The sequence below is a fragment of the Penicillium chermesinum genome (assembly GCF_028974085.1).
Source record: "Penicillium chermesinum strain IBT 19713 chromosome Unknown utg000007l:1.0-2695246.0:1.0-2697696.0, whole genome shotgun sequence".
Taxonomy (NCBI): domain Eukaryota; kingdom Fungi; phylum Ascomycota; class Eurotiomycetes; order Eurotiales; family Aspergillaceae; genus Penicillium; species Penicillium chermesinum.
The window spans coordinates 2,142,747-2,167,303 of record NW_026695317.1 but is presented as its reverse complement, the minus strand read 5'-3'; the positions used below and the strand labels follow the sequence as shown (position 1 = coordinate 2,167,303).

General features: G+C 51.3%; 12 protein-coding genes across 12 annotated transcripts; 7 read left to right on the top strand and 5 right to left on the bottom strand.

The window, feature by feature from the left end:
- Positions 1–1,360: 1,360 nt before the first annotated feature.
- Positions 1,361–2,390, top strand: cspA (putative cell surface protein; the record flags this gene model as incomplete). Its single annotated transcript, XM_058478853.1, has 2 exons — positions 1,361–1,772; positions 1,852–2,390. The coding sequence occupies 2 exons, from the start codon at positions 1,361–1,363 to the stop codon at positions 2,388–2,390; spliced, it is 951 nt and encodes a 316-aa protein (XP_058327183.1).
- An 864-nt stretch (positions 2,391–3,254) lies between these two features.
- Positions 3,255–5,315, bottom strand: N7468_009556 (threonine synthase THR4; the record flags this gene model as incomplete). The annotated part of the gene is made up of 7 exons (XM_058478852.1): positions 3,255–3,947; positions 4,000–4,211; positions 4,260–4,416; positions 4,467–4,577; positions 4,666–4,748; positions 4,807–5,116; positions 5,262–5,315. 7 exons carry the CDS (start codon positions 5,313–5,315, stop codon positions 3,255–3,257), a joined length of 1,620 nt encoding a protein of 539 aa, XP_058327182.1.
- Positions 5,316–5,562: 247 nt separating this feature from the next.
- N7468_009555 (NAD(P)-dependent alcohol dehydrogenase) lies at positions 5,563–6,797 on the bottom strand (the record flags this gene model as incomplete). The annotated part of the gene is made up of 3 exons (XM_058478851.1): positions 5,563–5,856; positions 5,952–6,560; positions 6,621–6,797. The coding sequence occupies 3 exons, from the start codon at positions 6,795–6,797 to the stop codon at positions 5,563–5,565; spliced, it is 1,080 nt and encodes a 359-aa protein (XP_058327181.1).
- Positions 6,798–7,195: 398 nt separating this feature from the next.
- Positions 7,196–7,498, top strand: N7468_009554 (uncharacterized protein; the record flags this gene model as incomplete). Its single annotated transcript, XM_058478850.1, has 1 exon — positions 7,196–7,498. The coding sequence occupies one exon, from the start codon at positions 7,196–7,198 to the stop codon at positions 7,496–7,498; it is 303 nt and encodes a 100-aa protein (XP_058327180.1).
- Positions 7,499–7,760: 262 nt separating this feature from the next.
- Positions 7,761–10,392, bottom strand: N7468_009553 (putative AP-1 adaptor complex subunit beta; the record flags this gene model as incomplete). Its single annotated transcript, XM_058478849.1, has 7 exons — positions 7,761–8,199; positions 8,255–8,616; positions 8,671–9,239; positions 9,290–9,927; positions 9,985–10,116; positions 10,191–10,211; positions 10,316–10,392. The coding sequence occupies 7 exons, from the start codon at positions 10,390–10,392 to the stop codon at positions 7,761–7,763; spliced, it is 2,238 nt and encodes a 745-aa protein (XP_058327179.1).
- A 384-nt stretch (positions 10,393–10,776) lies between these two features.
- N7468_009552 (DUF5310 domain-containing protein) lies at positions 10,777–11,054 on the top strand (the record flags this gene model as incomplete). The annotated part of the gene is made up of 3 exons (XM_058478848.1): positions 10,777–10,779; positions 10,829–10,906; positions 10,968–11,054. The coding sequence occupies 3 exons, from the start codon at positions 10,777–10,779 to the stop codon at positions 11,052–11,054; spliced, it is 168 nt and encodes a 55-aa protein (XP_058327178.1).
- A 140-nt stretch (positions 11,055–11,194) lies between these two features.
- N7468_009551 (putative transcriptional regulator) lies at positions 11,195–12,385 on the bottom strand (the record flags this gene model as incomplete). Its single annotated transcript, XM_058478847.1, has 2 exons — positions 11,195–12,088; positions 12,152–12,385. The coding sequence occupies 2 exons, from the start codon at positions 12,383–12,385 to the stop codon at positions 11,195–11,197; spliced, it is 1,128 nt and encodes a 375-aa protein (XP_058327177.1).
- A 915-nt stretch (positions 12,386–13,300) lies between these two features.
- Positions 13,301–15,793, top strand: N7468_009550 (uncharacterized protein; the record flags this gene model as incomplete). The annotated part of the gene is made up of 5 exons (XM_058478846.1): positions 13,301–13,997; positions 14,062–14,086; positions 14,139–14,206; positions 14,300–14,690; positions 14,755–15,793. 5 exons carry the CDS (start codon positions 13,301–13,303, stop codon positions 15,791–15,793), a joined length of 2,220 nt encoding a protein of 739 aa, XP_058327176.1.
- Positions 15,794–16,079: 286 nt separating this feature from the next.
- On the top strand, positions 16,080–16,696 carry N7468_009549 (flavin-linked sulfhydryl oxidase; the record flags this gene model as incomplete). The annotated part of the gene is made up of 2 exons (XM_058478845.1): positions 16,080–16,162; positions 16,228–16,696. 2 exons carry the CDS (start codon positions 16,080–16,082, stop codon positions 16,694–16,696), a joined length of 552 nt encoding a protein of 183 aa, XP_058327175.1.
- A 427-nt stretch (positions 16,697–17,123) lies between these two features.
- Positions 17,124–21,123, bottom strand: N7468_009548 (coatomer subunit alpha; the record flags this gene model as incomplete). The annotated part of the gene is made up of 7 exons (XM_058478844.1): positions 17,124–17,378; positions 17,443–18,530; positions 18,589–19,078; positions 19,143–20,398; positions 20,552–20,871; positions 20,942–20,991; positions 21,094–21,123. The coding sequence occupies 7 exons, from the start codon at positions 21,121–21,123 to the stop codon at positions 17,124–17,126; spliced, it is 3,489 nt and encodes a 1,162-aa protein (XP_058327174.1).
- Positions 21,124–21,849: 726 nt separating this feature from the next.
- On the top strand, positions 21,850–22,539 carry N7468_009547 (uncharacterized protein; the record flags this gene model as incomplete). Its single annotated transcript, XM_058478843.1, has 1 exon — positions 21,850–22,539. One exon carries the CDS (start codon positions 21,850–21,852, stop codon positions 22,537–22,539), a length of 690 nt encoding a protein of 229 aa, XP_058327173.1.
- A 182-nt stretch (positions 22,540–22,721) lies between these two features.
- On the top strand, positions 22,722–24,057 carry N7468_009546 (uncharacterized protein; the record flags this gene model as incomplete). The annotated part of the gene is made up of 3 exons (XM_058478842.1): positions 22,722–23,656; positions 23,712–23,926; positions 23,981–24,057. The coding sequence occupies 3 exons, from the start codon at positions 22,722–22,724 to the stop codon at positions 24,055–24,057; spliced, it is 1,227 nt and encodes a 408-aa protein (XP_058327172.1).
- Between the last annotated feature and the right edge of the window lie 500 nt (positions 24,058–24,557).

Genomic DNA, 24,557 nt, shown 5'->3' with positions numbered 1-24,557 from the left:
GTGCCAGAAATTGAACGCGAACAAAATCAACAGGGACCGAGGTAATCCTCTTCGCGTGCCCCAGGTACATGAACTTTCTCCCAGGCCAAGGCCCGGGGAAAAAAAATTTGTTCGCCCGCCCCTGGCCGTTTGCGGCCATCACTGACCCAATGTTGCGTTGTGCCTGTTACTCATGGTGCCTTACAGGACGGAGAGACTGCTCGCCTTCGCAGAAGCGTCCGAATTCTCCTTGCTCCACGCTTGGAATACGCGGTCCTCCTTTCAATGCCTCGATTTGGAACATACGAGACGAGACGTCTTTCTCAACCTGGCCTAATCCCTCATGCAACCTTGGAAGGAGGCTTTTATGTGGTGTCACGATAGCGTAACCATTGAATGGATCAAAAGGATATGCTACTATTGTCGGATTTACCAATGGGCCCCGCAGCTGGAGCTTCAGTATTGCTGCCGCCCTTGGAAACCAGGGCAGCTCTACTACCGCCAAGCATTCCTGAGTAGACAAGCCAGAAAACGAGGGCGGCAGATCGTCCAAGAGCGATGATCTACATTCCTCGGCCCCGAGGGAAACATTCTGATTCGTGGCGGTCCGGAAATTTTTTCACTTGGACAATTGAACGTGGTTCTAGATGGAGCATGAGTGGGTGATGGTCGGCATAGACTACCCCAGATGATGCATATCTAGCCAAACCATATCGAATATCCCGGTAGCTTGCTGCAATAATTTGCAATAATTTGCAATGGGCTTGGCTTCATACATTGTTGAACAATGACCAAGTCTATTGTCCCCGAATGCATCTGTGAGACACCCTACGTTTGACACACAAACCTGTTACCAAGATCAGGAAACCAGCAAAGTTCAGGCAACCTGAAGTCTGGCCCAATCAAGTTCATGGACTGATGCTTCCGCTGCTTCGGCTGCCGATCCTTCGAGCTTAGATCTGATATTCCTCCGCATTTGGAAACCAGTGGAGCCCCGATGGGCCCTTGACAGCGATGGCACCACAAAATGTCACATCTCCCATTTCGTTACTCTCATGGGGGTATCACTGCTGAGCAAACCTATCAGCATGAAGGATTCCTCTCATGGGTCGAGATGCCCAGCTTAAGGTTTACTGCTTTCAGCCCGATTCTGAGCAAATGTGGATCAGGCCAGGACCGCTTTTTTTTGCTTTACTGGACAAAACCGTGGCAGCTCTCAGCGTCATGACTTGGATACGACCGTCTTGGGCCCCCATGAGAAAGAAGGTATAAAAGCAGAGAGGTCTGTCCGTGGTACACTTCTTACTCCCTTCTTCCATCTTCACTCGTTAGAACAGTCCAAGCTTTGTTGTTTACAATAAAACCTTTTCAATCTCTCGAAATGATCAAGTCCGTTGCTCTCGTTGCTCTGTGCAGCAGCACCGCTCTTGCTGGTGTCATTGCTCGTGGTGAGGAGCACCACACCTGGGGCCAGGCTGCTTCCATTCCCTGCACTACCACCACCAAGGCTCCTATCACCACGACCATCGTGACTCCCACCATCCCCACGCACACCACGGAGAAGCCTAAGACTCCTTGCACCACTTCTACCGAGACTCCTGTCAAGCCCGTCACCACGGAGAAGCCCAAGACTCCTTGCACCACTTCTACCAAGACTCCTGTCAAGCCCGTCACCACGGAGAAGCCTAAGACTCCTTGCACCACCTTGACCAAGGAGACTGCCACTCCTGTGATTACCCACACCAAGCCCCACCACGTTTCGACCATCACCGTCGTGACCACTAGCTGCCCTGGTAAGTCTCCAATCTATAGTTGAACCGTTTACCTTCCCCCAAGATATCATAAGAATCAATCAGCTAACATCCCCGTCAGTCACCTCTTCTGTTGTCACCTCCGGCACCCAGGTCATCACCGTCCCAATCACCAACACCATTAGCGTGACCAAGACTTCCGTCGTCACCGGTGTCCAGCCCACCACCCCTGCTGTCCAGCCTGTCCCCATTGTCAAGCCGACTGGCCACACCGTCGCTCCTGCTCCTCAGCCGACCCCTGAGGTTCCTGCTCCCGCTCCTCAGCCCGAGCAGCCCGCTCAGCCTGGTCAGCCCGCTCAGCCAGCCCAGCCCGAGCAGCCTGCTGCCCCTGGACAGCCTGCCCAGCCTGAGCAGCCTTCCGCCCCTGGACAGCCCGCCCACCCAGCTCAGCCCGAGCAGCCTTCTCAGCCTGAGCAGCCTTCCGCTCCTGGCCAGCCCGCTCACCCAGCCCAGCCCGAGCAGCCTGCCCAGCCCGAGCAGCCTTCCACCCCTGCCGAGGCTCAGCCCAGCTCCCCCGGCGTCTTCACCGGCGCTGCCTCCAACTCCAAGCCCATTGCTGGTCTCCTTGCCGGTGTCATCGGTCTCATGGCTCTTCTGTAAACCAGCTGAGCTTGAGCTGAGCAGCTCCTCTTCTTCTGAGAAGATGTGAGGTTGCCTCTTGTCTTTCCCCTAAAATCGAGAAAAAGTTATTAAAGTTATTCCCGTGATCATGGTTTTGCGGCCTCGATGCAGACCGGGGAGCTTTTGATCTGGACATTGGTTGTTTCTGCTTCTTGTCGGTGTTTAGACCCGCCCGATCTCCGCTGTGGAGGAAGGGTTGCTTGGTCATTTCGAGATTTTGATTTTATGGTGTTCAGGAGGTACTATATACGTAATATTAATGACATAGCTTGGACCTTCCATAATTTTTCTTTGGTAATCTCAACTCTTCAGAACCTTTACCTGTAAAAGACAACTCATACTTCTAAGCTACTATAGTACTATTTGTCCAAGGACAAGGCTGTGGAGGCGGTTGAGGGCTTACTACCTGCGGACCCCGGAACCCTGAAAACTTAAGATGAGCACTCAACTTCATACAAGAACCAATCGAACTATCCGAGGACTGAAAATCAATACAATAACCTCAGGGTTAATGGTTGATTTGTGGTCCGGCGAAATCAGTAAGAGAGTTGAATGTAGATGAGCAACTCCGATTGAATGTTTGACCTCGAAGTTCGGGGCACCGGTACATGAACACATACTAGCAGCCTAAAGATACTCTGATCATAATGTGAAGGACTCACAAATCAAGTGTGATATGAGATACCGGTCATCGCGTTAGTCTTCTCAGGCTTCACAATACCTAGCTAGTGACGTATAGAAATCATGGAAGGTGAGAAGTAAGATCAGAATTTTGTGTATCTACCAGACGTGAGTCTTATGCACGTATAAACATAGCCAAATCAATGCACTTATATCAACAAGCTAGTGCTGAAGCTCCTTCTCAACCTCCTTGACAACGATATCCCGCACACCCTTCCACCCAGCCCCCGTGGGCACAGGAATGGAGCGAGTCTCCCGCGTTTCCAGCCCCACAAACTCCTGTGGCAGAATCTCCTCAAAGCTATATCCATCCTGACCCCTCAGAGCCAGGTCAACCGCACTAGCAAACTTAGCCGGGTGGGCCGTCGAAAGCGAGATATGGCTAACCCCCGGGTTCCGCTGAATAGAGCGGCGCGACGCAGCCACACCGACAGCAGTGTGGGGGTCCAGGATATAACCGCCAGTCTTGGAGCTCTTTGCGCTGCCAGCACCCACGTTCTTGGGGAAGCAGGTGACGTAGGCGTCGCGGATGGTGGCGATAGTCTCGTCGTTGGAGACGCGCTCACTCTCGAATTCGGCCTTGGCGCCGTCGAGGACGGCGGCGGGCACTTGGAAGCCGCCTTGCGACTTGAGCTGGCTCAGCCAGGTGGCCACGCTCTCGCAGGCGTGCTTGCGGCGCTCTTCGACGGAGCTGGCGCTGTCGGATTCAAAGGCGAGATACCAGAGCAGACGCTCAAAGTTGCTGCTGACGAGGATGTCCATGGCGGGGCTGTGGGTTTCCTTCACGGTGTCGGTTTCGGCGCCGATGGCCTTCTTGGTGTAATGGCCGCCGCTGCGGAAGAAGCGATCGAGGATCTAGGGCTTTTTAGCACTGGATTTGAATGTGAGCTGCGCTGTGCTTCCTTACATCGTTCTCGTTGGTTGCAATGACAAGCTTGCTGGCTAATTCGCTGCCAGTCATGCGGTTGGCGAAGAATCCGGCCAGGATGTCACCGAAGTTTCCGCTGGGGACAACGATACGGGGGCTTGATGCCTTGTTATACTTGGGAGACTTGATGAGCGAGAAATAGGCGTAGAAGTAATAGGTTTGCTGGGCAAGGATGCGGGCCCAGTTGATGGCTGCGAATTGTTAGTCTGGATTCGGAAGTAAAATGTCCGGCCACTTACAGTTCACTGCAGCAATGTTGTGGGTAGAGTTCAGCTCGGGATCAGCGAAGAGCTCCTTAACGATATTCTGGCAGTCGTCGAAGTATCCATCCACAGTCAAGTTGTGGATGTTGGAGTCGAGAACGGTCGTCATTTGTAATTGTTGGATCGGTGATACCTAGGCCTGTCAGTCTCTTTCAGCATATCATGAGGCTCTGGAAGACATACCCTGCCATTTGGAAAAAGAATAAAACATGACACATCCTTCTTTCCGCGCACACCGTAAATGGCCGCAGAGCCTGTGTCGCCCGAAGTAGCGCCAACAATGGTTAAGTGATGCTGGTATCTCGTTAGACCGGGAAACTGTCAAACACAACCCTGACCTTGTGAGGGCCGCGGACTGAAAGAAATATAGGGTCGGACATACTCTCTTCTTGGGGTCCTCAATGCCTTTGTTCTTCCTTACTAGGAAGTACTCGAATAGGTTGCCCAGGAACTGTAGAGCCACATCTGAACCTCAGTCAGTTTAGACACCAGGGGAGAGAACATATGGCCTAGATTATCGCACCTTTGAAAGCAAAAGTAGGACCATGGAACAGCTCGAGAATGAAAGGATCCCGGGAAGACTCCAAGTCTACCAGCGGCGTACGTTCTGGGTGGCGAAAGGTTGCGTATGATCGCTTAACGATATCCTTGAGGTCGTCGGAGGGAATTTCGGAGGACGAGATATAAAGAGAAGCAATCTGGAATGCCAAATCCTCGAAGCTCAAATCCTTCCAGTCTTCTTTCCATGAGGAAGGCAGGGTAGGGATCTCCTCAGGGACAAAGAGACCGCCGTCTTTCGCAAGGCCTTGAAGCACGGCAGCTTCGAAGCCGACCTGGAGAGGGGTACTCTGTTAGTGTCTTTTTTTTCTTTTTTTCCCGCACAAGACAATAGCCACGACTACAGGATTCTGGCGACAGCCAACAATGCTCTCAATATTGCGCCTGTCGCAAACACCCCGCCATAGATCTTGGACTCACCCCATACTCGGCACCACGGGTGCTCAGATACTTCTGCGAGAGACTTGGAGACATACTGGACAAATGGGAAGCCAATTGACCTTTTGCAGAGGGAATTCAACCAACGAACCTGAGAGAACGAAAGTCGAAGATTAAGACAAAATGATCCAAATGAATCATCGCGGGGGATTCCGTATCGGGACTAGCGGCTCCGAAAGCGGCCTCACGTGCGATTTCATTGGCTCGCAATAATTTGTTTCAACAAAAATACAGCGCTTTCATTCTTCTATCATTCTACAACATTATACACAGGGTCATTTCATTACTGCTCGTTGACCAGGACCAGGCGATAGCGCGCGTTGCCCTGATCCATGTCCACGATGGCCTTGTTGGCGTCCTTCATAGGACGCTCCTGAATCCAAGGCTTAACGCCCTTGGCCGCCACCAGCTCGAACATCTCGCGAATCTCGCCAGGGCTACCGACAAGAGAGCTCTGCATCTTCAAGCGACGCATAAGGTGTTGGACAGGAGCATTGAGAACTCCGTCGTCAGGGAGACCAACCTGGACGAAGGCACCAGCAGTGCGCAGCAGGCCAACGTATCCCGCCATCGGCATCTATAAAATAAAATTAGTCGCCACAAATCGTAAATTGCCACAGCCCAGGGGATGAGACGGAGCCAAAAAAAAAAAATAAAAATTTTCCTACTCACCTTACTAGAAGAGACAGTGCTAACAATCAGATCCAAAGAGCGAGCATACTTGGTCGCCCAGTCGGGCTCGTCGTCGGTGGCGATGTAGAGATCAGCGCCCATCTTCAGCGCATCGTCCGCCTTGTTCTTCTTACGTGAGATAGCGACGACCTTGTCGGCGCCCATCGCCTTAGCGAAGAGCACACCGAAGTGACCCAGACCACCGAGACCGATAATGCCCACCTTCTTTCCGGGACCGCAGTTGTTGTGCTTCAGCGGGCTGAACAAAGTCACACCACCGCACAGCATGGGCGCGGCCTCAGCCGAGGGAATCGAGTCAGGGATCTTGACTGCGAAGTGCGCGGGGACACGGTTATAGGTAGAGTAGCCGCCGTATGACTTGTCGCCGTTGATGAAGGTGCCGTTGTATGTTCCGACGATGCCTTTGCTGCAGTACTGCTCTAGGCCGGAGGCACACTCCTCGCAGTCGCCGTTGCGGTTCTGGCAAGACTGGCTTTGCGCGCCGACGCCAACACGGTCTCCGATGGAAAGGTGGGTAACCTTGGATCCGACACGGACGACGTTTCCTACGATCTCGTGGCCGACGCAGCAAGGGTACTTGGTGGGACCCTGTTGTGGAAGATACAGTTAGTTCTGCTGGTGATTCGCGATGCACCATGTCGTACATACCCAGCCGCTGCGGAGAGTGTGCATGTCTGATCCACAGATACCACAGTGAGTGACTTTAATGTCAACGTCGGTCTCTTCCCAGGCCTTTGGCTTGAATTCTTGCCAGACCATCTTCCCTTCGCTGGCCTTGGGGTCAAGGCCCATCCAGCCCTCAAACTTGTAATCGGTTTGCGACATGATTTTGTTTGTGCGTATAGTGATCGAATACGGTATCGGAGGATTGATAGGGCTTCAATTGAGTGATGTCGGCCTCAAGAGGACTCCAGGTCCCTTTTATAGATCAACGGAGACCCATTCTCTCCGGAACTCCAGTGGAGCTGAACCAATTTCTGCAGAACCACTGGTTCCATTGAATTCCGAATCTCCATTCCATGATACGTAATTGGTAATCAAACACAAGGCTTCAGGAAAGATTCGGTGGAGCTCGGAGTTGTGGAGCATGCATGGTTGACATCCTCAAATTGCATAAATTTCCGTTTGCACTAATCGCCTGAAGAATAAGCACATAAGCACTTAAGCTACGGTGCTTCCTTACTCCGATTGGCGGTGTAGATTAGAAACTTGACATATACGTAATGCGTGGATTCTCCAGCTATGGGTTGCTCTCGCGCAAAATGAGGCGAGGGTGCCGACGCTCCGGCAGGGCCATCGACTCCGAAACTCCGCCCCTCGAGAATTTTCGAAGATACGAAATCTGGATCCTGAAAACGAGTGGAACCGACGATAACAAGACATGCCCTGTCCCACTTCCCGAAAAATATGTGGCCCAATGTCATCTACCGGACATAACCGGTGTCTATGTCCATGGCCGATCTACGGCTGACCTGACGCAGTGTTTGAGCTTGTTTGCTTATCTGTCTCTGCCGAAATCGACATGATGTCAGGCCACTGGATCTAGGTTACTGGAGAACTCGAAACGGATTGGCGATCGGCAAGAAGTGGCGAAATTCCAACCCAGCAATGTACGTACCGCGCTTTTTAGGATCCGACACCATGCCACCAGATGAGGTAGAAAAATAAAATATTAAACAAGTATGAAGAAGAAACTGCTCTATCTCGTTCTGTTGAAATCCTCGCTTACAAAACATGGATATAAAAACAACCAGCCCAGTGGCTAGGGACGCTATACCTTACAGGTCCCTAGAAAAGCGACATGATATCCTCGTTAGTCTTCTGCTGGCTGTTCGCGGGCGGAGCAGAGTGGCTGGACAGATCGAGGCCGTCGAAGCCATTGATCAGATCACCAGAGGCGGCATTGACACCGCTTGATGAGGGCTGTGTAGCTCCTGAGTCTCCGAATACACCGAGCAAGTCGTCCAGGTTGTTGCTGGCCTGAGGGGCGGGCGATGAGGAGCCAACCGCAGGAGACTGGACTCGCACAGGAGTGCCAGCCAGGCCCTCCAGACCAGACATGCCAGCAGTAGGCTCCTTCTGTGCCGAAGCAGGGGCGCCACCGTCGAAATCGATGTCCAGCAGGTTCTCGACGTGGTTTTGTGCCTGCGCCGACGGTGCAGATCCGCTGACCGCTGCGGCCGCTGCGGCCGCCAACGGGTTCTCGCGCGCATTCTGGAGCTGTTCCCTACGTGAATTGTTAGGATTAAAAGCGACTTATAATCAGTAGGACAAACACATACTCGATAGCGGCTCGTTGAACAGCGTCGGCGCCGAACCGACCCTGTCCAACAAACTGCTCGGGAGGCTTGTGGTAAACAGAGGATAGAGTAGAAAGCTCCTGAAGGAGGCGGTCCAAGAGGGCTGGAGGAAGCGTGGAGATGGTGGTGACAATCGGAGGCTTCTCGGAAAGAACAATTTTCTTCGTGGCATTTTGATCACTCGTGTTGGACAGAAGCCGCCAGTAGATGTAGGCTCGATCACGAACATCAGGGTTGTCGTTCTCAGCAGTAGCAGCTTGGAGCACTCGTTGCACAAGACCCTGGGCCTTTTCAGGTCGCTTAAGGAAGAGCTTGACCACAGCGGTGAGGATTTGAAGTTGAGTCTAGAAACATCAGTATATAAAAAGCACAACTGAAGATAGGGCGGCGTCACAAACCTGAGAAAATTCCTCATTGAATCCATCCACGAAACCACCCAGGATGTCACCAGCATTGACAATCTTCTCAGCGTATTCACCCACGATCCAAATCAATGCAGCCCGAGCGTTGGGCTCATCGAGCTCATCAATGCATTGACAAAGAGTCGGGATAATACCTTCGTAGCCAGGGTACTTTCGGAAAATATCTTTGATCACCACGATAGCTTCCTGCACAACGTAGTTTACCTTAGTGTTTATCAGATCCAATAGCGTATTGACACATCTCTCGCTGGCACCCTCAATTTTGATAGCAACCTGGCCGATTGCTCGAACGGCGCGACGGACGAAATCCATATCGACTTCAAGAGCGTATTCCTTCAATTCAGCCAAAAGCTGGTCCACATTGCGATCATTTGCTATCCGGACCATGATTTCAAGCTTCTGGAATTTGACATAGGGCGGATCGTTATATTTGCAGAAGAAGACACGGAGCTCCTTGGTCAGGATGTCGGGCTGCTTCTGCAGCAGAAGATCGATGTTTCTTAAGGCGACGTATTGCACCTCGGGGGCCGATGAAACAAGCGTCACTACAATTAGGTTAGTGTGCAATGAGAAAAGAAATGATTGCACCTCTTACCTAATGGAGGGGCCATTTTCTTCAAATAAGTCTTAGCCAGCTCAGGTCCTACAAACTTCATGTGGAGAAACACTGCCTTGACAGCCGCGAGAACCACACTAGCATTGACATGCTGGAACTGGGGAGCGACTCGCTCACAGATATGCTCAGATTCCTTGACGTCGGCTGCGCGGTACTCGGCAAGCGTTGAGAGAATTGTTACGCGACCCCATTCTGTACATTCATTCAGTGCCATGAGCATCTTTCGTAGAGTGTTGGGAGTGACTTGTAATGCCTTAGTCTCAGGCGCGGTATGCTGGATCTCTGAGAGTGCGGTGACAGAGTTGGCAACCACCATTGGGTTAGGGTCACCAATCATCTCCTGAAGCATCTCCAAGAATCCGTTTTCGAGACACATTGCTGGATTCAGGTCAAACAGCTTTGCTACACAGATTGCAGCAGTCTTTCGTACGTATGGTGATTCGTCACGAAGAGTCTTGCGCAGGGGGTCTTCCATGTAATCCACCATCTTATCCACGCGAATACATCCCATCGTTCGAATAGCAAGGGCTCTGATCAGCGGATTGGGGTCTTCCGAATCCTGAACAAAAGTGTTCACGGCGAGGATACAAAGGTCAGGGTGTGATTTGGCGTAGTTCCTACAATGCACGGTTAGCAATTGTATGTCGCCCCTATCAATGTAGACTGACGCTTACATGAGATAGAGGTAAACCAGCTTCTTTTGTTCGAGATCGGAGGTTGCAATGTTCTTGAGAACATCGGGGAATAGCGCTGAGACATCTTTGCCTAGGGTCATGGCCATAATTGTCCTTTGAATCGATTCCTTCCTGCTTGCAGTCAGCCACGCATCGCTCACCACTATACCACTACTGGTTTTCTTAGCAATCCCGGGTGGACATACCGCTCGTAAGCATATTGAGAGCTACCCGGAAAAAACGTTAGCTGTGGTGTTTTATTTCATTTTTTGGGGGGGTTTTTTAGGCTGTCGGGTAGGGAGTTGCATTGTTCTGCAATAGGAAACCTTACACAAGGCCAGCTCGCAATTCAAAGGTCTCTCCTTTTCGGGGCACCGCAAAGGCGCCACGGATCTTATTCATCGCCATGCTGAGAGATTTGCAGCTCCGGCAGCGGCTTTACTATGTCGCCGCCAATAGAATCGGGGATTTTGTGCGGGTGTGGTCGAGGAGTTGAAGGCGACTGCGGGGAATCGCAAGCTCGCAGCGGTCGCGCGACTTGGGGTGTGGAAAACGGACGAAGCGATCGGAGGCGAAATTCAAACCATTCCTTCCTCGCTCAACACGGACATTGATTGACGAAAAAGACCCTTAAGATGTGGGGGTCGGGGATGAGCCAAGAGCGGATGGTGGGAAGGAGAGAAAGGGTGTTCGGGGATCGAAAGTTGTCCACAAATGGTCTCGACCTTCCCGCTCCGTTCTTGACCTCCTAATCCAAGCCTCCCTCCTCTTCCCCACTGATCGTGTTTACCAATGGTGGGTAATCCTACCTCGTCTGATCGATTCTAGTGCTAATGGTGCCTAGGCTAATCTCCCTAACTTGCGGCGTCTTTTCGTTGAGGCTCGTACAGAGGCCGAGGAAAGCGAGTACTCCCGAACAGCGGTATATATCCCCTCCCTATTGCATTCTCCTCTAGGATAATCCAAGTTCTAACCCATTACAGTTCTACAACCTAGTTCTCTTTCTTTCCTCGGTCGCTGTATTCAGCCTAACTGCCCAACGTATGGGTGGCCCCAAGCCCGGCCGGTGAAAGGGTATACAGTCATGCCGTGGTTGCTGCGCACGTGGATGCGCCAAAGGAGTACCAAAATCCAATTATCGATGCGAATGAGGAATAATTCCGGGGGAATATAGGTGCACTGATGTCATATACTTCACGGCTACTCAGTATCAATCGCTTTCTTCACCATCCTCATCGTCAAGGAAGGCCAGCGATTGCCGACCCCGAGGGATACGCTTCTGAGAGGTCTCTTCTTCGCTCTCTTCATTATTGTCATCATCATCTTGGACTTTGAGCGGTTGTTGCCCTCGAGCAGTACGTCGTCGAGAGCCTCCACTGTCGCCCCACTGCTGAGCGCCCTGCTGGATCTGTTCCAAGTCTGCTTTGAGTTCTCGCTCCTCCCGGATCTTGTTTGCTTTCTCCTGCGAGTATCGTCCTGTCATACCGGCCTCCTCTAGCATATCTTTGAGATGCTTGATCTTGGCCTTGGGTGTCTCGTATGGAGCCAGTTCACGAAACCACATCTTGCGGATGCCACACTTGACCAACCAACCCTGTAGCCTCTTTATTTCCGCTTGGTCTGGGTCTTGTTCGTCTTTCTCTTTCGGAGGCGGCTTGGCAGTCTTTCTGCCCTTCTTAGCCGGTCCCTTGGCACTCTTCCGTTTCTTGGGTGCAGGCTCTGGTTCCTCGTCTAGGACAACGGACATCTCGCTCTCGGAGTCATCTTTGGCGAGGTCTGCGGTAGATTCTGTGGGCTTATCTTCCATATCGATGTCTTCATTTGGGGCGTCTGCAGCCTCCACCGACACCTCGCGTTCCTTTGACTTGGCCCCCTTCTTTGCCTTGGCAGTTGACCCCTGCTTAGGCTTTGTGGACTCTTCCTCACTTTCCACGACCGGCGAACCGGCGAGATCATCTTCAGACTCGGGCGTCTGGGTCTTCTGACGCTTTCTTGGCTTGGGCGCAGCATCGCTTTTAGAACGCTTGGGTGCGGCTTTCTTCTTGGGCTGTGGCTCGTGCGGTACTTCTTCTCTTGGCTCCTCGGGTGCGGCTTCTTGCTTTTCCTGTGGATGGACATGCGGTCAATATATGGGACTAAAAGGCATAATAAAACGAAGTAAACTTACCACCTCGTCCTTAATAATCTTTTCGCTCCTCGTCTTCCAATCTCCCGTAGTCTTGAAGTAGCCCTCTGCAAGCCCAAGGCTTTTCTCCGCAGCCAGCCGCACTCGCTTCACCGTCAATTCCTCCATCTTTCCAGACTTGAACACTTTTGCGACTTCATCGCGCAAGGATTGTTCGAGACTCTGGTCGGAAGGAGTGAGAGAGTTGTGCTCTCGGTCAGATTCTGAGTCCGACATCTTGGAAATAGGTGCCAGTGGATGTCGCTTTGTACTTGTTCCACTGATCTAAACGAATGACGTGTATTTCGAAGGAGGGCACGTCAATTGAAATCGCAATGAAGTAGGGATACACGTCTCCACGCGTGGCCCTGCGGAGCTGATGCGGGTCCCGCCCGTAACAGGCGGATGACAAAGCGCATGGCGACCACCGAACTTGAGGGTCAGAGATATCGATACAGTTGAATACCCAACATGGTGTATATTCATGTTTAGCTGCATGCAAAATGTCTAGCCACACTTCAAGTGACTTTTCCCTGTCAAATTGAAGAGTGTTGAAGTGAAAGTATCTCCACGGGGCGCTCATTATATGCCTAGTTATGCAGGGTAGATTGTAGATCCGAATGTTCATTCTAGTACTTCAGGCCACTAGGGTGCCTGCCAGCTCCTGCCTGTGGCTTGATATCTAACCTAAAACTGCGCAGGCTCATGGAGGAACTTATAAACAATTATAACGATAAGGGTTCAAGATTCAAGAGAGCTCGAACAACGACAAGCTCCAATGTTTTCTACGTCCGGGCCCGATACATAAAATGCACTGGGCCGGCTGAGGACTCAACTCGACGTTTTGAGAACTTCATACTCTATGCCCTGCAGAACTTGAATCCTGAATACATTCTGGACTGGTTTGAGCAACCCACTCCATTTGAAAAGAGCATCAGCTTGAAAGTTGATATTCAACTAGTGGAAGCTATTTTTGCCTGGGCGTTTTCGTGCCCTACGCAGGGTCTAAATACGAAGCGGGCCCACTACCCCGCCCACACCATAAGCAGGCCGGACATCAACCCCAGGTTTGATCAGTGATCACTAGAAATAAAGAAAGAAGAAAGAGCCGAGAGTACACGACCTACCTGCCTGGGCGCGTGTCGGAACAATATGGCTGACCCAATCTCCATCACTGGCCTTATCATAGATGTCAGCCACATCCTGGCGAGTATAATCCAATACGCCAAAACCGTGAAAAGCGCAAAAGCAGAAATCCGCAAGCTCAGTGAAGAACTATTCGCGCTAAAAGGGATTTTAGAACACTTGGCTGCGCAGAGCTCGGGTGAGACCTCGAAATTCGAGCATGTCGAGTATGAATCAGAAACGTCCAGCGGGTTTGATCGAAGCACACTAGACAGGGTCTTACAACAGACGAACGAGTTTCTTCAATCCATATTGAAGGACCTTGAGCCTCCAGAAAGCAAGTTTCAGAAGATCAAACAGAAACTGGAATGGCCTATGTCCAAAGAAGACGTCAGCACTCATCTGGTTACGCTGGAGCGAGTCAAGTCATGGCTTATCCTTGTTTTGATGGCCGATAGTGCGGCGGTAGAGCGTGATATACAACAAGATATAAGAAGTCTGGCAAGATCCATGAGTGAAGATTTGCGCATTCGAGACGAGGAGCGAACACAACAGACCAACAGGGAGCTTTATCGGTGGATTGCCCCCGTGAGCCCAGGAGATACCCATTTGAGAGTGTCTAGAGGCCGTCCGGTCATATCTGGCAAGTGGTTCATCACTGGGAAGCTGAAACACTGGCTTCGATATGAGAATCAGGAAAAGATCTTTTATCTTGTGGGCAAATGTAAGTAGAAAGATCGTTCCTGCACCGACCACTTGAACAAAAGCAGGCTAATCGGGCGTGACAGCTGGAACTGGGAAAACTACATTATTGTAAGGCATACAAGGATATATTCCTAAAACCAGCAAGACTAACACGTTGCAGTGCTCAAATTGTTGACGAACTATCGCGCGATCCGTCCACAAATATCGCATACTTCTATTGCACAATCAGTAATTCCGACACTCAGAGCCCATTGAATGTTCTAGGATCATTTGTCGCACAGCTGTCGACCAAGCAGCCTTCAATACTGAGCTAAATCAAAGCGATATACGACAAGATACCGACAAACCAGTCACACAAGCCACCTGCCGACATCGCTGCACTTGAAAATGCTATTATCGAAGCGACCTCTGAAAAGTCGCAAGTAATCCTGCTTCTGGATGCCATCAACGAAAGCGAAGACCGAGAGGGGATCGAGAAATCCCTTCAAAGGATAGCCCATCTGTCAAGCAGCGTTCGTATCATCGTCACGACAACAGTGGCAGTACCATTCCAGGATCTTACCCGCAACTTTGATATCACCGCGGAGATGATGCGTGGGGATATCAAGGCGTATATAGATTATCGTTTGGTCCACGATGAAACGCTGAGAAACCTCAAACCAGACCTGAAAGCCTCAATTGCTGAAACTCTTCTACACAATGCAGACGGATCGTGAGTCGCGAAAAGGGGGAGAAAAACTTACCGTCAAGCATTGGAGTCTAACAATATTCGCTAGGTTCCGTTGGGTCCAACTGTCTTTAGACAATCTACAATCACAAAGAACGGCAAAGGCCATGAAACTGGCCTTGAGTAATTTACCGGGGTCCCTTCGAGAGACCTACGTCAGCACACTCGAGAGAATTTCTCCCGATGACTGGGTTTTCGTGCGGGAGGCCTTGTTTTGGCTCAGCTTCGCCTCCCGTCCATTTTGGCTCGGGGAACTGAACGAAGCAGTAGTCATAGACGAGGAATGTACGGAGCTGGATCAAGACATGATGCTCGTACCGCCTCAGCTCCTTCTGCACCTTTGCCAAGGGCTCATCAGCCAAGATCGATTAGGCCAGATACGACTGGCTCATGCCTCTGTGAAAGAATTCCTCACCTCCGAATGGATTCGAACCTCGCGAGTGAAGTACTTCAGCCTGGATCCTGCGACTGCTACTTCTACCATGATGCGCAAGTGCCTATCGTACCTTTGCCTTGACAACTTTAAAGGTGGATATGAGCCTGATCGTCGCGAATCCACGCGGTATATCGCGCAGTACAGGTTCATTAGATATGCCGCACACTACTGGGCGGATCACGCTGCATCCTGCGAACTGGGAGAAGCAGAGCAGAAGCTCGTGAAACGATTCTTTGACACTGGAAAGCTCCCGCGTCGAGGGAACTTTGGAGTTTGGGTGCAGACGCTAATCCCCGGAGTCGACGCCAGTGTGATTGAAATGACGCAGCCTCTATACTATGCCGCTTCATTCGGAATGATGTCTGTGGTCAAAGCCATCCTTGCTTCAGATTCTGAACTCGATATTGATGCCCCCGGAGGTCGGGTTGGTGCAACCGCCCTCTTTGCTGCCAGTAATCGCCATAATTATGCAGTTGCAGAGGTTCTCCTGCAAGCCGGAGCGGACCCAGCGATCGTTGACCCAGGGACAGGGTTTAGTGTTCTAAGCCTAGGCCATATGAACCGGTTCTCTGGGCTTCGCGGACCGCTAGCTCGATGGTCTGCCGGAAAGGAGAACCCCATTTGGCAAGAATACTTGAGTCAAGGAGTTTGAACTGGTGCGGGAGAGATGTGCTGGGGGTTACAGACACTAATAAACGTCAATGTATGTACCTTCGGGGCTGATAATGCGATAAGCGATAAGGAGTTGACTTAGTCGATCCGGTCCGCCTTTCCCGCATTGGAATTCATTAGAAATCAAAGAATTGAGAACTTCACTCCCAAGCCACTGCTCACCACACGCTGGAAGATACCCAATCGCAGCATCAAATATGGCGGACCCCAATCAGGACCCGCTCAGGCCCCAAAACACGAGCAAAGTGGACACCGCGTTCCCCAAGATGCCCGCAGGCGCAACTCAATCCCAAGATGACTCCCAAGCACCGCTCCCCAAAGGCGTTGTGCTCGACAAGGATGGCAAACCGTAAGGAGGCCCGCAATCAGACAAGGCTTATCTACCAAGAAGGAAAACTAACACTTGCCCTCCAGCTGCCGAACCTGCACCTCCGTCTCCTCATGGCTTGCTATGACGAAGCAATCCAAAGGAAACACAACCAGCTCCAGCTCAACACCCACCACAACCTCACAGGCTCCTTCCCCACGTCCTGATTGCCCACCGGATGTCGAAGCTCTCGGCCGCTCCACCTGGACCCTCCTGCACTCGATGGCAGCCACATACCCCGAGACAGCCAGCACCCAGCAACAAGCAGACATGGGTGGTTTCTTGAAGCTCTTTTCCAAGCTGTACCCATGCTGGGTATGCGCGGACGATTTCCAGGCGTGGATGGCGCACCCAAGCGGGCAGAACAAGCCGAAGCTGAAGGGGCGCAAGGAGTTTGGGTGGTGGATGTGCGAGGCGCATAACGAGGTGAATCGCAAGCTCGGGAAAAAAGAGTTCGATTGTCGGCTATGGGAGGAGCGGTGGCGGACTGGATGGAAGGATGGGAGGTGTGACTGAGACGCTTCCCTTTGCCTTGAGGACTGGGATGAGCAGACTCTCCACTCAAGCGTTGATAGCTCTCCACTTTTTTGTATCAAAGATAAACCTTGCATTTAGATTGGATTGGAAATTGTAAAATACTGCATACTTTGGGTCTAAGATTTCAATAACTATGCATTGATGTCGAACTAGTTACACTTGAAGAAAAAGGGAGGAAAAATCTATGAGCGTTGCACAAGTGAACAGGACCAATTCGCATAAACTAAAACCGCTAAACAATTATAATCTTGAGTACAGAGACATCTAGACATAGGGTGTGTCTCCCAAAAAAGCGCCACCATAGACACAGCTTCTTGAGCAGAAGATTGAATAGAAGCCATTTTGTAAACTCATGCCAGCAGACGGAAACCAATTGGACAGCCCGTCAAACTTCGTCATGCAAAATTTAGAATTGCCCAGGAACAAACAAACGTAGACCGCTGGCTGGTGCACCAATCTCTGTAACCTCTGCTATCCGGTCCACGCTTCCCTTGTATTGCGGGTGGTACTTCGCACCGGTGAACGGGTCGGTGACGAAGGGGGAGCCGCTGAAGATGGGGGTGTGAGAAGCAGCACAAATATCGAATTCGGCAAATTGATCGAAATCGATGTCAATGGCATCTGAGGGGTTGCGTTCGCACTGAGCCTTGATCTTCTTGGCCTGTAAAGTAACATGGGTGAGCATCAAATCAAAGAACCTTTCTATTCTGGAGTGGCATTCTTACCTGTTCAAGAAGCTTAGCAGAGCCGCCGTTGGCTAGCATCCGGCTAGCGAAGCCCAGAGCGGAGTTGTAGTTCTTGTTCGCAAAGGCAAGCTTCATCGCAGCCATCAATGCAAGCTGACGGTGAGCGACTTCCAACTTGGGGATTGTGAAGTAGGCTGACAATTCGAGGCTGCGCTTGAGATTGTCCTGTCCCTCAGTAGGGAGGGTTCGGCGCTCAAGCTCGATTGTCATAGCAAGGATGTACTCCCGAGCGGTAGCAATAATCTTTTGTGCTTGCGCCACCTCAGCCTCGGAGGAAACAGTGTTGACGAGCAAAGTGTGAAGGATGCCCTTGAAGATTCTCACACCATCCTCCAGCTTGTTGCTACGCATGGCAGTGTAACCTTCCTGGAGGTCGACAGTGGCGACAGTCTCCAAATCCCGGGGGATGATTGGAAGGAGCTTGCGGCTGTCGGTCTCTTCGGTGGTTCTTCGTACGTAGTTGACAAGAGGAGGTAAGCCAACGGTGGCGGGGAGGTAAGTCTTGGAGGCCTTGAAAACCTCAAGGAAGCGGGGCTTCAAGGGAGCAAAGTGGACGGCACCAACCTGGCGGTTGAGTAGTTGCATGGCCGTATCAAATGAGCCTGCTGCAACGTGATCAGCCGCCAGCGGGGAGTTACGAGCCCAGAGATCAGCCTCTGAGCTGCCAGCACCAGCCTCAGTGCTCTCCACGTTGACAAAATCCACATCCTCCTCAACATTGACATCATCGCCCATGTCCCATCCGGAGGCATCCTCCTCATCGTCATCCAAAGTCTCCTTGGCAAGGGTAGTCTCCTGCTCATCATCTTCAAAATCAAAGCCGTCGGCAGCAGCCTCCTCATCAACGGCTCCAACTTCACCAAGCAGAGCCTTCTCAAATGAAGAGTGGCCAGCAGCCTTAACAGGCCAGGCAGCTTTGAAGGTTGGCACAATTGGGTGAGCGACCTTCAGGGGTTGTTCCAAAGATGGCAAGGTAATTTGGTCCTCTGTCAATCCAACGGCCTCGAGGATAGACTCGGCCTCTTCGGTCAAGCCGTGAGATTTCGCAGTAAGGTAAGCCAGGGGGTCTGTCTGTAATTAGTAAAGAGTGTTCCGCAACAAGTTTGTAAAGGGTGTTCAACGTACACAAATCAACCTCTTTGAACATCTCAATGCGGTCTTCGATATCTCCACGGTACACAGCGTTCTGGAAACGGGAGGTGAAGTCACCGCGGTGGGAAGCGATCTTGGCCATACGAGAAAGCTTATCCTGGTCACCAGTTGATAGGTACAGGAAGGAAAGCTTGTCGAAGTTGCGCTGCTTCTGGTAGGCCATCTCAACGGTCTGGTGGTTACCGTGGGCCAATGCCTCGGCTCCCAATCTGGTCCAGAAGTTGGGGCGATCTAATTCCTTGGCCATCTCGATGGCAACGTCCAGGTTTCCACACTCGAGAGCCAAGTCGAAACGGGTCTGCGGGTCTTGAACGAATTGCAGAGCGATCTCGGGGTAACCCTTCTTTTGCAGATAAGAAATGATGCTCTGACCAACCAGACTGGAAGTCTTAATGATCTGAAGCATCTCATCGTAGTTACGCTTGACAAGGGCGAGCTTGAATCGGTACTCAGTAGGGTCAATCTCGAGGATGCGAGGGGCTAGCGTTACGGTCCAGACAATAGACGTTGCGGCCCTTAACACGCACAAGATAAACAGTCTGGTCCAAAGTGCGGATGATTCCATTATCGCCATTCAGCAGAGAGTACTTGACGTGGTTCAAGGTGGAGTAGATCAAGACACCAGCATCATCCCAGGTGGCACTCTTGATGCGTATAGTCTCGTGCAAAGTGCTCACCTGCTCGAGAGTCTTGGTGACGATAGTGACATTGTGTTTGCTGAGCAGAGCACAGTAAAGACCGTCGTTAGACCACGCAACATATTTGACGCCACTGACAGTGACCTCGGCGAGTTGCTTCTTCTGCTGGATGTCGAACAAGACAACTGTAGTAGGGGTGATGAACAGAAGGCAGCCAGCGCCTCCGAAGTAGATGTCGGTTGTTCCAGCAGGGGGCTTGATGGTCTTGGTGGTAGAGTTACTGAGATCTTTGATATCAACCTGTTGGCTAGCAGGGTTGAACACAGCAAAACGGTTGCGAGCAACGAAGACTGCAGATGTAGCCTGACCGCGCTTGACATCGGTAGGCTCCACAGCGCCAGTGGCATCCCGGGGAAGATGAATTAGCTCGTATGTGCCACTGTCGGCAGGCGACGTAACCAGAATGGCCCGCTCAGCGGGATTGTAGGAAAGTGTCCGTGGCGGGACCCAAGGAGAGCCGAGCTTGCGCAGGGAGAGCAAGGACTGTGACTCTTCATTCTTGACGAAATCATATGACTTGACGTGCTTCTCCTTCGTGATGTAGAAGAGCTGGTTCTGGTGAATGGCAGAAGCAGGACGCTCTCGCTCCAACTTAAACACCATGACACCGGTGTCGTGGCCCGCCGCGAACAGGTTCATCTCTGGGTGGGCAGCAATAACCCAGAATCGGTCGAGGTCGCGCTTGAATGACTGGACAGAGGTCCGTTTGTTCAGATCCCAAACACGGATGGTCTTGTCCTCACCCACGGAAAGGATGAGATCCTGGTGTGGGTGGAACAAACAAGCCGAGGCATTCTGGAAATGACCACGGCAAGTGTCAACCTCCCAAGCCTTGGTGTCGCTCATGCGCCAAAGCTTGATCAAGCGGTCATCACCGGCCGAGACGATCAAGGGCAACTCGGGATGGAACGACACCCAGTTCACGCCACGATCATGGCCCTCCAATACGAACTTTACAATGGCATCGGTGTTTCCAAACATATCAGCCTGATTGGGATTGGCGCGCGCCATTTGGTCTTCGAATGAGATCGACGTAGGGCGGAGTGCTTCTTTCGCAGGCCGGAGATATCCCAGATGCGGACAGACTGGTCAAGGGAGGCAGAGGCGATGAGGTCCTGAGTAGGGTGGAATTGGGCACACATAACGTAATGGTTGTGGCCGGTCATAGTACAGACTAATCAAGGAAACGAATATATAAGAATTGTTCGGGGCTGGAGACGGACGTGAATACCACTTACTGAGAGATCGGTTCTGCCAATTCCAGATTCGAATGGTCTGGTCATCCGACGCAGACAAAATCCAGGGGAGCTCGGGGTGGAAGAAAACTGTGCGCACATAGTCCAAGTGGCCATTCAATGTGAACAAGCATCTCCGAGTCTGGTAGTTCCAGACTTTGATCTTGTAGTCATCACCTCCGGAGACAAACAGGGGTTGTGTTGGGTGGAAGTCGACGCCGCGCACAGGGCCGTCATGTTCTTCGAATCGGTCGATGAGTGTTCCCATACGATAGTCCCATAGTTGGATGGTGGATGAGTGTAAAGAAACGAGAATCCATGGTCTGTATTGTTGGACATTAGCATCGGCGGTTTATCATGAACGTGTAAGGTATCCCCGCAGGACGAACTGACCGCTTGGGGTGGAATGCGATTCCCTTTGCTCTGGAGGATTTTGACTCAAACTAGATTGAAAGAAGTGGTCAGTAAGTTCAATTGGACCCAAAGAAGCAGGCGGGAGGTCATTGGGAGGCCACCGAGCCCATCGGCGGAGATCGAGGGCGTACCTTCGTGAGCATGTTTGGAGACGACTGCATCTTGGGAAATTTGGCCGGAGCCGCACCGGACAGCTGCAAGCTCCGCACGCGAGAAAAGGAAAGATCACAGAGACAACCAGCGCATCCACCAGGGGGAAGATGGAGTGGAGGCGCAACGGTGGTTGGATGCCTTTGCTTGTAGCGTAGCAAGTTGTTAACAAGGTAAACTAAACGTGGACTTATTGTGTAAGCGAATCGTGGGAGCCAATCATGGTCGTGGGCGGTGAGCGGGAACCTGCTGTAGAGCAGACAGGTACCACCACTAGTCTACTATGGCGGAATACTGCTTGATGCCCTATAGAAGAAACTCAAACCCCCGCTAACCATGGTATTATTGGCTTTACAGGAGCTCCTATCCGATATTTGCTCTTTTGGTTAGCCTAAATGGGATCGAGATGAGGGAACTCACGTCGGTGGGTACTTTCCCTGAGTGGCGGCTCGTTATTGGTGACCAAAGCATACTGGCTGCTCCCCGCTTGGAAACATCTGGAACACCATAGTCCGTTGATCGGTAGCAACGGTTTCGATTGCTTTCTTAGAATTCCCAGATTAAAAGTATGCTCGCTCTTAAGCCTTTTCCCTTACTACAAACCTGTTTTATATGCCGATAACCCTATTTCAAGCCACACACAACAAATTGTATGAAACCGCGTCATCATCTTGAAAATAACCAGGGATTTCTTCACATGGTGACGATACTCCTACATATCCCCTCTCGATGAATCTATGACGGATACGAGTTCCAAGATATTTATAGAGCCTCTGGATCTTGACATTGACCCGGGACCGATTGGACAATCTGCTGATCTGAACGATCTATCTGAAACCTCGTCGAGCAGCAGTGGGGACCATTCGAACGGCTCTGAGCCATCAACACCCGCGACTGAACAAGAAAGTATAGCTTCGAGTCTACCACCGGATATGGAGGAGGAAAGATTATTCCGACCTTACGCCATTGAAGAGCCTGAAGATCCCGAAGATCCTCCGCCCGTGGGTCCCCTGCTACTGCCATGTCTGCCAGACAACTTTGAGCGATGGCAGCGTGATTTGGTCGATGATATGGATGATATGGGTAATGTCTGCACCCGAAGTGGCTTAGACATACTTTACGTCGGACACGCCAGAGGCCAGAAGCGAAAACCAGGCAGTGCAAGCAATGTGATTCATCCCTGTTCTTCTTTCCCCCATGTTAAGCAATCGAGATCTGGCGATCAGCTGCTTTCTGCATCTCAATTTGGTCTGAGCCCCAAGAGACGACGCCGTCGCAGCAGACTCCAAGGGGATACAATTCAGCCTTCACTCTATGATTTCCGTGAGACGCTAGAGGAGAGTTCGGGGTCCGAGATGCGATCAAGCGACGAGAGCGCCGAATCATCTCCCGAAAGTGCTTTGACGGACGACATGGACATCGATTGAAGTCCAGAGGGGGGGGGGTCCTCCAAATACCTCGATGTGTCGTTCAGTGAAAGTGATCTAACATGTGACGTCCATGTATGAATGACGTCATTTCTATATCATGACCTGTGAATGCGAGTGGCTGCGAACACTTCTATAAGAAATCCACTTGTCTCCACAACACTCGAGAGAAAGTCATCAACATGGCTACTCGTGCGTCTAATCGTCAAGCCGCCCAAAAGGCGAAGAAGGCTATTACAGCCTCTACGGATGGTAACTCTACAGGTTCAAAGCGGAAGGCTGCCTCTGAAAAAACAAATCAACCCAAGAAGAAGAAAGAGGATTCCAAAACGGAGGATTCCAAGACGGAGGAGTCCAAGACGGAAGATTCCAGGCCAGAGCCCAAAAATGAGTCGCCCGATCGAAACTCAGACCTCGTAATTGACGCTCCGAAGGAAGAACGGCCTGATGTGAAGTCAGAAGAGGCTCCTTCTCACCCACCGACCTCAGCGTCCCAAGAGCCACAGCCTGGACCTGCTCCACCCACTGAACTTGGTGTCAAAATGTCTGAAGAAAGGGAAGACGTGGTGCCATTCAATATTCTCGAAAAAGGCATCATATACTTCTTCTTCAGACCTCGCGTCAATGTAGAGGATCCGCACAGCATGGACGAAGTTGCACGAAGTTTTGCTGTCCTTCGCCCGACTCCTCTAGGCGCCGAACTGGACAAGGGACAAGGCCCTCTCGACAAGGATGCTAAGTGTCGTGTCATTATGCTACCGAAGAAAAAGTTCCCCACTTCCCATACCGAGAGGGACATGGCCTTTGTGGAAAAGGCTGGCCAATCCATGAAAGACCTGCAGGAAAATTTCATCGCCAGCACGACTTACCAGACCAAAACCAAGGGGGAGCGTACAACGCAAGAGGCTAAACCGTATGCGGAAGGGGTCTATGCCATCACCTCGACCACACGCGCATCTCATCTCGCGTATATCATTACCTTGCCTAAAGAGCTGGGGGAGATCCAGGAAAACTTCGGTCTCCATGAGCGTGGCAGCTGGATAGCTCAGTCGAAGAACCCCAAGTTCCCAGGTCCTCCAGTTGGACAATTGCCGAAGGATCCAGAATACCCTGAACCGTAAGTCGCCCCTATGCACCCTGCCTGATGAACCCGAACTTAACACGGATACCAGAGTCAAAGAGAAATTCGGAGATCTTCGATGGGTCCCTCTTGAGCCAGAGTTCATCAACTACCCAAACGCTCAAATTTTGCTTATTGGCGAAGCGCAGGATAGTCTCGGCAAAGCTGGTGTGGCCGAAGGGAAGAAAGAGCCCCACGAGCAAGAGCCGGGCCAAGAACTTGAGAAACTGGAACAAGAGAATGAATCCCGGACTCAAGCCTTGAAGGGTAAGATTTGTTCCCACGCTAATGGAAATTCATCACTAATCGTGTTCTGTGTAGGCGACGAAACAATTTTTCAAGATCTGGGGATTTTTGCGAAAAGCTACCCGCAACTTCCGACTACTTGGGATACCTGAGCGACATTATGCCTATCCGGGTTTCTACTGTACAAATACAGCAGCAGCAGCCGCCAAAAAATTAAAAATTGCAGTGTCGTAATTCAAACAAATTTACGTCAAAACACAAGCCTGTTCCTTAATAGATTATGCGTAGCGATTCTCGTACCTCTGTGTCTCAATCGACCTGCACTTTTGAAGCCTGCCGCGACCTCCCAAGGGGAAAGTGATGCAAACTCGATCATATTGGCTCCGTTTTTGTTGCCCCTGCGGCAGGGTGGCAGATCTTTAGTACCGTGGGAAAAGACTTGCTGGACTCGGAATTATTTCAATGTCTCAAAGGGAGAGAGTTGGTGGCAACCCAACGCAATCCTCAATGGCGGACAATTTCATGATGTCAACAGGTGTCAGAGAACGACCAAGAATTCGTCTTGCAAATATACAGCGACTCGATGAAATCGATCTGGTATTTGGGACTCAGATTTTGTCTCCGTCACTGGATTTGGGCTAGAGTAGAAGAA